Source organism: Anabrus simplex, chromosome 4 (genome assembly GCF_040414725.1).
Source record: "Anabrus simplex isolate iqAnaSimp1 chromosome 4, ASM4041472v1, whole genome shotgun sequence".
In the NCBI taxonomy this organism is placed as follows: Eukaryota; Metazoa; Arthropoda; class Insecta; order Orthoptera; family Tettigoniidae; genus Anabrus; species Anabrus simplex.
Window position 1 is genome coordinate 221,473,369 of NC_090268.1, and position 12,658 is coordinate 221,486,026.

Here is a 12,658-nt window from a genome sequence, read left to right on the forward strand (position 1 = left end):
TTCCTGCTCCGTATCACTGTTATGATCCTGATGTGAAACCTTTATAATTTCCTCCTCCCCATCCGAAAAGTCCGATGCAGAGCCGTCTATTTCATCCGACAACTGGCTCAAAATGTCAGGTATGTCTTGATCATTGACAAAACGAGACCTCAAATAGAAATATACTACATGTAATTACGCCTGACTTTGCCTAATTACCCGAAAAGTACAGAGGAAAGGAAATTTTAAAGAACTAAATTTTACTTACATGACCAGGCGCGCGGTTGACTTTGTCAACCAGCTTCGGGTTCCAAGAGTTTGCTCAAAATAATTACACATGTATCGCTTCCACTGTTGTCGAAACTCGACTGAACTGAAGGTCAAGAGTGAGAGCAAAGGTATTAGTTGCGAGGTGGTGAAAGACTGACAGTTCTAGGAATTACGGCGTAAAATAGCATGCTGGTTGACAAAAACAAAAAAGTGCTGAGTTTTTTCATTCGTATGTAAACATTTTTGTAGAAGCCTCAATTTTTAACTTATCAGTGGGGTGATGTTGGTTGTTTATAAATCTAAATGCAAATGGAAAATCCTACACTTATGTTCAATATTATTTTGAGAGAAAACAAAATTACACTTATGTGCCCATGTGTGCATTATCTTTATACAAAGTAAAGAGCCCAAAATAATATTATTTCCTAAAATCTGTAGGCAACTAATGCATGTAAATTCTTAGAAGTATATAAGTTGAAATTTTAAAATACTTCCCAAACCTGGAATGTGGTGATAGTTAAATGTTTTCTACTGGTTGTTTGTGATGCCGATTTGTTCAACTACCTCCACCAACTCCACTGGCAAAAAAGTTTCTGAAAAATCAATGATTTTCGTGTTGTCATCAAACACTACTTGGCCCTCAGAGCCTGTCATAGTTACCTGAAACTCTGGTAAAGAAAAGTAATCCATCCGCCACAAAATTAGCGATAAAATAGCTTTTGTACTCACCGTGTTTTTCTTCTTTCGTTTAGAAGGAGGCTCTGTTTCTCTCTCACATACAATATTTTCAGCACTCTCTCTATCACTCTCACTTTCCACTGTGGTTAATAACTGAAAGATTCTGTCATCCGAAATAACATTGCTGCAAGAGCAACTAAATTGTTGTTCCGCCATGTTTGTTTACATCAGAGATGAACACCACAGACGTCTACAAAAAGCTCTGTAAGTTACTTCCCGAAGCTAAAATCTGTGATCAGTTAGTTCTACATAATGCCCAACAGATGGCAGAACATGTCAAAGATCAAATTAACACTCGAAAGTGAACCGGGAAATTAAAAAAAATTAAAATTCTCGTGAACTGTCTATAGACAGGCATAGCATTGGTGGACCGGCCGGGTCAGCCCGTCTATAGGCGGGCGTAGCACTCATCGGGTTAATACAAGTGCTATGTTGGTCTTCTTGTCTGGAGTTATTGGCGGCAAGCTCACAACCCACAGTTCATCAAGCTGCACTGATAACTAAAATATATATGAAGGCCATAGCTAACATCATAATAATAATGAAAATCCTTAGCCTGTTTCCAGTCATTCGACCGGTCAGGAATGGAATGAATAAAGCTCCATATAGCGGTGAGGATAGGAATTGTTGTGCCAGCTGCCAAAGCCTCTCACACTCCTGTGGGGCAATGATTATTGACTGACATATAAAATTAAATGATATTGTATAGAGTCGCTGGAATGAAAGATGACCAGGAAAACCAGAGTACCCAGAGAAAATCCTATTCTGCCTCCACTTTGTCCAGCATAAATCTCATATAGAATGAGTGGGATTTGAATCACGGAACCCAGTGGTGAGAGGCCAGCATGCTGCCATCTGAGCCACGGAGGCTTTTTAACATAATAATGATAATAATAATAGTTTAATGTAGTTGGTTTTATGTACCATTAACTATTTTAACAGTTTTCGGAGACGCTGAGGTGCTAGAACTATTTCTCGCAGGAGTTCTTTAACATGCCTGTAAATCTACCGACATGAATGCAGTAGTTGTGCGAATTTTCCTCACTAGTATACAAATTGAACACTCAAAGCTCCAGTTTGGGATGTAGTTCCTGCACTAAATATCAATCAAGCATCAGCTGTTGGACGACCCAGGTTTATTCCAATGTTGTCATCTTGTGATACAGGACTATCGTGCTGTTGTTGATTACAATCATCATTGTTGTTATAGTCAAAGTGGTAGTTTGATGGTCTTGCTGTTTCTTTGGTGGTTATACTCTTCTGGGATATGGCTGTAGATTCCTCCTTTATCTGAACTTGAAAAGGCTGGGCAGTTCCATGTGGAATTATTGTGGCAGAGATCACTGGCATAGAAATATTATTGTGATTGTAGTCATGAAGGAAGGTGCAAGACTGCATTGTGACCAGCCCGTATGATGGAATAAGTAATTATTCTCTGTTGCTGGTCTGTAGGTAATGGATAAGAACAAATATCACAGGTCTTTATGTGTTTGTGTTCCTTTCAATGTTGCTATGGTAATGCAGCTGAGCCATACCTGTTACAGATGTGCCTACGGCTGGTTTGGTTTGCCAAGACAGGAAGGAGGCTCCTGCACTCCCTGCAAGTGCAACATTTATGGGAGCGTGAGTGACGAGTGTCACGAAGAAACGGGCCAGTGCAACTGTCGAGTGGGTATCACGGGCCGAGACTGCAGCCAGTGTCAACATCGATACATTCTCTCTCCACATGGATGTGTCTGTGAGTCCAGTTGCTATCATACATAAGTTCATTGGACAAAAAATCAGTCACCCTAGTGCGCACGCACTGTCTGTACGTGAGCATAAGGCAGTAGTGATCAGTTTCAAGCAGATAGTGTATGTCAACATGGGTAGATGTAAGGATGCAACAGAATGGCAAAAAGGGCCAGATCACATTTGGCTGTGCCTATGGCCATATGGTGCGTGAAGTTGCTGGATTTGTTGGTGGTTTTCAGCGGACTATTCCGTGAGTCTACAAGCAACAGTGTACAACACGTGGCCACAAAGCACGACGTCAGAATTGTAGTCAGAAAAATATCCTGACTGAGAGGGACTGGAGACGTGTTTCACGGCTTGTGAATCAAAAATCGCTTCCAAACCCCTGCAGTCAGGGAATGAAGGTTCATACCAACCTGTTAGCGAGAGAAGTGCATGCAATGAACATTTGGAATCGATCACCTCGCAAGAGGCCATTCCTCACAGAGGCACAAAAAGCTGCGCATCTTCAATGAGCTAGAAATCATTGAATGTGGACAGTGGCTGACTGGCGGATCATAATGTGATCACGTTTTTGCCTGTATTCCAATGACACTCGTCGTTGAGTGCACTGAAGGCCAGATGAAGCATTTCATCCTGGATGTGTGCGAGGTCAGGTTCAAGCCAGAGTTGGGTCTGTGATGTTCTGGGGGTGTTTTTCATATCATGGATTTGGCCCATTCACTGAGGTGACCACTACATGAAGCAGCATGTTTATTTAAACATTCTGGATGATCAGGTGTTTGCCTTTCAGTCAGCATCTGCATGATGAGTTTGCTGTTGATACCCTCAATTTTCAAGATGATAACAGCAAATTTCATCAGGCTGGAGACATATGTGACTGGTTTTATGAACACACCCTGTTACATCTTGATGGGCCTGCAAAATCACCTGACTTGAACTCCGCATGTTATAACAGTGCCAACATCAGCATCCCTGCAATTTGGTGGAATTGTGTGATGGCTTAACCTGGATGCGATGTACATGCACAACAATGCAAACTCACTTCCTAACTGAATACAGGCAGTTATCAAGTTAGAGGCGGAGTTACATGGAATTAAATTATGCTTGTAATGATTTCTCCGGGCGTGACTAATTTTTTGTCTCAGGAACATACATACATACATACATACATACATACATACATACATACATACATACATACATACATACATACATACATACATACATACATACATACATACATACATACATACATACATACATACATACATACATACATACATACATACATACATACATACATACATACATACATACATACATACATACATACATACATACATACATACATACATACATACATACATACATACATACATACATACATACATACATACATACATACATACATACATACATACATACATACATACATACATACATACATACATACATACATACATACATACATACATACATACATACATACATACATACATACATACATACATACATACATACATACATACATACATACATACATACATACATACATACATACATACATACATACATACATACATACATACATACATACATACATACATACATACATACATACATACATACATACATACATACATACATACATACATACATACATACATACATACATACATACATACATACATACATACATACATACATACATACATACATACATACATACATACATACATACATACATACATACATACATACATACATACATACATACATACATACATACATACATACATACATACATACATACATACATACATACATACATACATACATACATACATACATACATACATACATACATACATACATACATACATACATACATACATACATACATACATACATACATACATACATACATACATACATACATACATACATACATACATACATACATACATACATACATACATACATACATACATACATACATACATACATACATACATACATACATACATACATACATACATACATACATACATACATACATACATAATGTGGCTAAACAAACAATAATGAGATTACCGCTTATCTCTTGTACATGTTTTCAATGAACAATGCATTTATTTGTTGTATATAATAGTTTAACATATTTTGAATTCAGTATTATGTTGAATTCTACAATTGTGGTTCCCACAACGGAGGAGAAGGTATAACGTGTTTTACGTTGCACACTGACGCAGATAGGTCTTATGGCAACGATGGGACAGAAAAGGGTTAGGAGTGGGAAGGAAGCAGCCGTGGCCCCAGCATTTGTCTGGTGTGAAAATGGGAAACCATGGAAAACCATCTTCAGGGCTGCCAATAGTGGGGTTCGAACCCACTATCTCCCGAATGCTAGCTCACAGCTGCACACCCCTAACCGCACAGCCAACTCGCTCGGTAAAAGAGAAGGCGTTTAACCTGGAACATTATTGCTGCTTGCAACAAGTGCTGAAGATCTCCAGGCATTACCAAACTGTGTGGTTGAATACAGTGCTGCAGCAGGTCTGCATTTAAACATGAAAAAGACCAAAGCAATGGTCATAAGCAAACATGTCATTCAACCTGTTAACTTGACAGTAGCTGGCACATCACTGGAGCAAGTCCAATGCTTTAAGCATCCCACCAGCATACTTGATCACAGCTGGAAGAATGCTGTTGAAATTAGGTCCAGGATCGAACAGGCAAGGACTGCATTCAAGAGAAAGACCAAACTTCTCTGTAACAGGGACTTTAAGATCAATCTCCATCTCTGTTTACTTTGGTGTTATGTATTTTCTGTCTTATTTCATGGTGCCAAGACTTGGAACTTTGATCTTTTGAGATGTGGTGCTACTGACACCTGCTCAGAATATCATGGGTTGACAGAATACGTAACACCGAAGTACTCCAACGCCTGAACAAAGAGCTTGAGGTCATACGGGACATCAAAATGAAGAAACTTGAGTACCTTGGCCACATCATTCAAAATTATAAACAGAGAGTTCTTCTTCTTATCTTGCAAGATAAAATTGAAGGAAGGAGAAGTACGGGAAGAAGGAGAATATCTTGGCTATGGAATCTACGAGTATGGCATGGGCTCAGCATCCCCACTCTTTTCCAAGTTGCTGAGAACAAGAACCAGATTTCCCTGATGACAGCCGACATCAAATGAGGATATGGTACAAGAAGAAGAAGAAGATATGGAGTGGGGTGCCAGAATGGGTCAAGTTTACTTTACGTTACAAATTAATACGAGGAGCATTTTAATGTGGACACACCAAATAACAGAATGATGTTAGCTGTCATTGACAAGTTCTGCCATACAAGGGGACAACAGCAAGTCCAAGAAGCACAAATTAAAATCACGACAACTACTCCAACAGGTGTTACAACCTCCCACTGCAGAGGAGACACTTATGTCATGCAACCCCATTCTTGCACTTGTTATCTTGTGATCTCATTACCCCAGATGCCTACATATGGGCCATGTAGAATGAATCAGTTTTCATGACATGACTCACCAACAAATATTGCCAAATTATGCACGAAGATAACATAATTATCTGTGTACTTACAGCAACCTTTCTTCATGGACATCTTCAATAATCTTCAGAAGCATTATGAATGATGTGTGGCACAAGATGATACACATTCCGTACCAATGCAGTGAAGTAACATCTCAAAGCCATTGATTTTGCTGCATAAATACAAATTAAAGTAACAAGAGCTGGCACAGAGAAACTTAATTTTAAAGCGAGATACACAGTAGTAGGACACCGATATGCATTAGAACGTAATCACAGTTCTTGTCTAAGATCTTTCAACAGTACACCAAGGCATTGATGCTGGCATGGAAGAAATCTGCGCCCAGTCCAAGAGGCCACGTCATGCTGAACAGCAATATCGTCGTTGAATTGTTTACCACCTATGTGCAGCTTCAATGGTCTGAAGAGATGGAAATGAGGTCAGGGCAGTAGAGAGAATCGTCCAGTAACACTCATAACATGTACTGTAACAATCCATGTGTGGTCTGGCAACACGGCCTGTTGAGAGAAGTGCATCCTCTTGGCTGCATGTGGTCTGGCAAGAAGTTCCTGTTGAGATAAGTGCATCCTGTTGGCTGCGTGTGGTCTGGCAACACGGCCTGTTGAGATAAGTGCATCCTGTTGGCTGCGTGTGGTATGGAAAGAGGTTCCTGTTGAGATAAGTGCATCCTGTTGGCTGCGTGTGGTATGGAAAGAGGTTCCTGTTGAGATAAGTGCATCCTCTTGGCTGCATGTGGTCTGGCAAGAAGTTCCTGTTGAGATAAGTGCATCCTGTTGGCTGCATGTGGTCTGGCAACACGGCCTGTTGAGATAAGTGCATCCTGTTGGCTGCATGTGGTCTGGCAAGAAGTTCCTGTTGAGATAAGTGCATCCTCTTGGCTGCATGTGGTCTGGCAAGAAGTTCCTGTTGAGAAGTGCATCCTGTTGGCTGCATGTGGTCTGGCAACACGGCCTGTTGAGATAAGTGCATCCTGTTGGCTGCATGTGGTCTGGCAAGAAGTTCCTGTTGAGATAAGTGCATCCTGTTGGCTGCATGTGGTCTGGCACGAAGTTCCTGTTGAGATAAGTGCATCCTGTTGGCTGCATGTGGTCTGGCAACACGGCCTGTTGAGATAAGTGCATCCTGTTGGCTGCATGTGGTCTGGCAAGAAGTTCCTGTTGAGATAAGTGCATCCTCTTGGCTGCATGTGGTCTGGCAAGAAGTTCCAGTTGAGATAAGTGCATCCTGTTGGCTGCATGTGGTCTGGCAACACGACCTGTTGAGATAAGTGCATCCTGTTGGCTGCGTGTGGTCTGGCAACACGGCCTGTTGAGATAAGTGCATCCTGTTGGCTGCGTGTGGTATGGAAAGAGGTTCCTGTTGAGATAAGTGCATCCTGTTGGCTGCGTGTGGTATGGAAAGAGGTTCCTGTTGAGATAAGTACATCCTGTTGGCTGCATGTGGTCTGGCAACATGGTATCTGTTGAGAGATGTGCATCCTGTTGACTGCATATGGTCTGGCAACATGGCCTATTGAGATAAGTGCATCCTGTTGGCTGCATGTGGTCTGGCAAGATGGTACCTGTTGAGAGAAGTGTGTCCTGTTGGCTGCATGTGGTCTGGCAAGATGGTACCTGTTGAGAGAAGTGTGTCCTGTTGGCTGCATGTGGTCTGGCAACACGGCACCTGTTGAGAGAAGTGCATCCTTTTGGTTGCGTATGGTCTGGCAACACGACACCTGTTAAGAGAAGTGTGTTCTGTTGGTTGCGTGTGGTCTGGCAACATGGTACCTGTTGAAAGAAGTGTGTACTGTTGGCTGCATGTGGTCTGGCAAGACAGTACCTGTTGAGAGAAGTGTGTCCTGTTGGCTGCATGTGGTCTGGCAACACAGTACCTGTTGAGAGAAGTATGTTCTGTTGGTTGTGTGTGGTCTGGCAACATGGTACCTGTTGAGAGAAGTGTGTCCTATTGGCTGCATGTGATCTGGCAACACGGTACCTGTTGCGAGAAGTGTGTTCTGTTGGTTGCGTGTGGTCTGGCAACACGACACCTGTTAAGAGAAGTGTGTTCTGTTGGTTGCGTGTGGTCTGGCAACATGGTACCTGTTGAGAGAAGTGTGTCCTATTGGCTGCATGTGATCTGGCAACACGACACCTGTTAAGAGAACTGTGTTCTGTTGGTTGCGTGTGGTCTGGCAACACGACACCTGTTAAGAGAAGTGTGTCCTGTTGGCTGCATGTGGTCTGGCAACACGGTACCTGTTGAGAGAAGTGTGTTCTGTTGGTTGCGTGTGGTCTGGCAACATGGTACCTGTTGAGAGAAGTGTGTCCTATTGGCTGCATGTGATCTGGCAACACGGTACTTGTTAAGAGAAGTGTGTTCTGTTGGTTGCGTGTGGTCTGGCAACATGGTACCTGTTGAGAGAAGTGTGTACTGTTGGCTGCGTGTGCTCTGGCAAGACAGTACCTGTTGAGAGAAGTGTGTTCTGTTGGTTGCGTATGGTCTGGCAACACGACACCTGTTAAGAGAAGTGTGTTCTGTTGGTTGCATGTGGTCTGGCAACATGGTACCTGTTGAGAGAAGTGTGTACTGTTGGCTGTGTGTGGTCTGGCAAGACAGTACCTGTTGAGAGAAGTGTGTCATGTTGGTTGCATGTGGTCTGACTAGAGGGTACCTGTTAAGAGAAGTGTGTCCTATTGGCTGCATGTGGTCTGGCAACACGGTACCTGTTGAGAGAAGTGTGTCCTATTGGCTGCATGTGGTCTGGCAACACGGTACCTGTTAAGAGAAGTGTGTTCTGTTGGTTGCGTGTGGTCTGGCAACATGGTACCTGTTAAGAGAAGTGTGTTCTGTTGGTTGCATGTGGTTGGCAACATGGTACCTGTTGAGAGAAGTGTGTACTCTTGGTTGCGTGTGGTCTGGCAAGACAGTACCTGTTGAGAGAAGTGTGTTCTGTTGGTTGCGTATGGTCTGGCAACACGACACCTGTTAAGAGAAGTGTGTTCTGTTGGTTGCATGTGGTTGGCAACACGGTACCTGTTGAGAGAAATGTTCTCTGTTGGTTGCATGTGGTCTGGCAACACGGTACCTGTTGAAAGAACTGTGTCCTGTTGGCTGATTATGGTCTGGCAAGACAGTACCTGTTGAGAGAAGTGTGTCCTGTTGGTTGCATGTGGTCTGACTAGAGGGTACCTGTTAAGAGAAGTCTGTCCTGTTGACTGCATGTGGTCTGACTAGAGGGTACCTGTTAAGAGAAGTGTGTCCTATTGGCTGCATGTGGTCTGGCAAGACAGTACCTGTTGAGAGAAGTATGTCCTGTTGGTTGCATGTGGTCTGACTAGAGGGTACCTGTTAAGAGAAGTGTGTCCTATTGGCTGCATGTGGTCTGGCAACACGGTACCTGTTGAGAGAAGTGTGTCCTGTTGGCTGCATGTGGTCTGGCAAGACAGTACCTGTTGAGAGAAATGTTCTCTGTTGGCTGCATGTGGTCTGGCAACACGGTACTTGTTAAGAGAAGTGTGAACTGTTGGTTGCGTGTGATCTGGCAAGACAGTACCTGTTGAGAGAAGTGTGTTCTGTTGGTTGTGTATGGTCTGGCAACACGACACCTGTTAAGAGAAGTGTGTTCTGTTGGTTGCATGTGGTCTGGCAACACAGTACCTGTTGAGAGAAGTATGTCCTGTTGGCTGCATGTGGTCTGGCAACACGGTACTTGTTGAGAGAAGTGTGTCCTATTGGCTGCATGTGGTCTGGCAACACGGTACCTGTTGAGAGAAGTGTGTCCTATTGGCTGCATGTGGTCTGGCAACACGGTACTTGTTAAGAGAAGTATGTCCTGTTGGCTGCATGTGTTTGGCAACACGGTACCTGTTGAGAGAAATGTTCTCTGTTGGTTGCATGTGGTCTGGCAAGACAGTACCTGTTGAGAGAAGTATGTCCTGTTGGCTGCATGTGGTCTGGCAACATGGCACCTGTTGAGAGAAGTGTGTCCTGTTGGCTGGTTATGATCTGGCAAGACAGTACCTGTTGAGAGAAGTATGTCCTGTTGGCTGCATGTTGTCTGGCAACACGGCACCTGTTAAGCACAGTGGTGTGCCTCAGTAACTGACAGCATTTACTTTCGCTTTCCCGGGGATCAAGATTGGCTTAAGGTCTCGGGTGTCAAAGCAAGGAAAGATTTGGTAATTTAGAATAAATTTACTGTGTGTTCGCAGTTTGTATGCGATAACCAAGAAAACTTTTTCGCTAATACCAAATCTGAGGAAAAATGTATGGGAGAACTGAGTTCAGACTTCAAATAATCACAGGAGTGTGTCAAAATGATGCTTTATCCCTGTTGCTCTCCAGTCCTGCACTTGAAAAAGTTGTAAGATAATTCAGATAAGCAGGTGCACCAAAACATGGACTAGAATCGAAACTAAAAGCCATTGAAATAGACTATTTAGCATTTGCAGATGACATGGCCTTAATTGCCCAATACAGCTCCATTTCACAAAAGCAGCTTGTACTCTTATAAGAACAAGCATCAAAAATTGGATTACAATTTTCATTTGGGGAAAAAAAAAAAAAAAAAAAAGTCAGATATTGAAACTGCACCAGATGAACTCCATATTGGCAACAGAGCGATCTCTTGAGTGAAAGAATTCAGATATTTAGGTGAATGGATTACAGCAAATTGTAACAAAAAAAATCTATTGAATAGAGAATTCAGGAAATGGAGACTGGTTTTCAGTGTAAAAAAAAAAAAAAAAAGAAATTACAACATAAAAAGTCTGTCCTGGAACTGCAAAATCTGCCAATATGCAACAATAATTAAACCTGAAGCTCTCTAAGCATCAGAAACACTTACCCTCAAACATAAAACACTAAAAAAGCAAATACAAGTGAAGGAATGTAAAATAATGAGAAAATTCTAGCACTAAGGACCAAAGATGGAGTATATTATCCAAAATTGCAGACGCAATGTGCATGCAAAGAGTCCAATTCATGGGTCACTTAGAAAGAATAGACATTAATAGACTAACTCACAAAATCCACACATTTTTAAAGACTTTATATATACAGACAGAAAAGAGATCTGAAAGAACTAGGATCACCAAATCTATACGACCAAAATGAAATGAGAAAGATCACCCACACATGGGGCTGTGAGGAAGAAGAGAGGAAGATTCACTAACACACATGGTCAGTGCAACAAAAACAAACTCACTTGTTGCATACAAAGGAATATTGGGCTAGAAGAAAGGCTTGAAAATGTTGATTCCATCTGCTCATAAGTAATGGGTAAGATGCACCTGTGCATACAGGCTAATACACATCAGTCGCACTTGTAAGTCAATGGATGGATGCAGAAATTTTCTCACGGAACTGGAGTGCGTATAGTAGAGATAGGACAGGAATGGTGGGAAAGAAGATTTTTTAAGTTACAAAAAAGTTAAAGATGACAAACATGAAATTCTAGGTGTGAGGCTCATTTCTAAAGATAATAGGCAAATTGATGTCTTTGCAGTGTACAGACCAGGAAAGGGTAGTGCTGACATGGATTCAGAATTATTTGATAAGATAATCAGCTATATGGGAAACAATATGGAAAAGAATGTGATTGTAGCGGAAGATCCGAATTTACCAAATGTCAATTGGGAAGCAAATGCGAACAACAGGGAGCATGACCAACAAATGGCAAATAAGCTAATACGGCAAGAACAGCTGACAAGTGATATCAAAATGGTGTCCGGCTAGTGACACCATGGGGTAAGCGTATCACAACAAGGAAGCAACAAAATCAAAATGTTATCCAACAAACAGAATAAAATTTAAAATAAATGTGGAAGAGTGAATATTTAGCACAAGGGACCCATTTCCCAAAACAAGGGGAACCAGAACAAGCATCTACAAGAAAACTTTGTACACCCTTTTCAAAAACTATGCTATAATTAATCTAAAAATTACTACAAACTATTACATCTTTAGCAGAAAAAAACTGGATGAAAAGAATTAATTTTGTTTAGTTAGAAAAAAAAAGCTTAAATTTCAAGCGAATAAAAATAAATACATAAGGCTAAGTCATCTCTACAATTCTTTTCTTTTGAAGATAATTTAGGTTAAATTTAGTGCTTTGTAAATAAGAATAAAATAATTTATAAATACTAAGGTGAGGTCATTAACAATAAATATAATATCTCTTAATATAAATAAATAAATAAATAAATAAATAAATAAATAAATAAATAAATAAATAAATAAATAAATAAATAAATAAATAATTTAGGTAAATAGTACAAAATCTACAAAAACATAAAATTTTTCTAGAATGAAATACTAACCCTAGCGACCTAACTAATAAAGGAGCTCCTTGAATAAACCTAAAATATATCAT

At 41.1% G+C, this 12,658-nt stretch overlaps 1 protein-coding gene across 1 annotated transcript in view; it reads left to right on the plus strand.

Annotated features, from left to right (window-relative positions):
* The window catches only part of wb (wing blister), a 682,542-nt gene that overhangs the window by 538,372 nt on the left and 131,512 nt on the right, over nucleotides 1-12,658 (plus strand). The window contains exon 25 of the mRNA XM_068227209.1: nucleotides 2,532-2,725. Within this exon, the coding sequence (XP_068083310.1) occupies nucleotides 2,532-2,725 (194 nt within the window). The remainder of the gene's footprint in view (nucleotides 1-2,531; nucleotides 2,726-12,658) is intronic.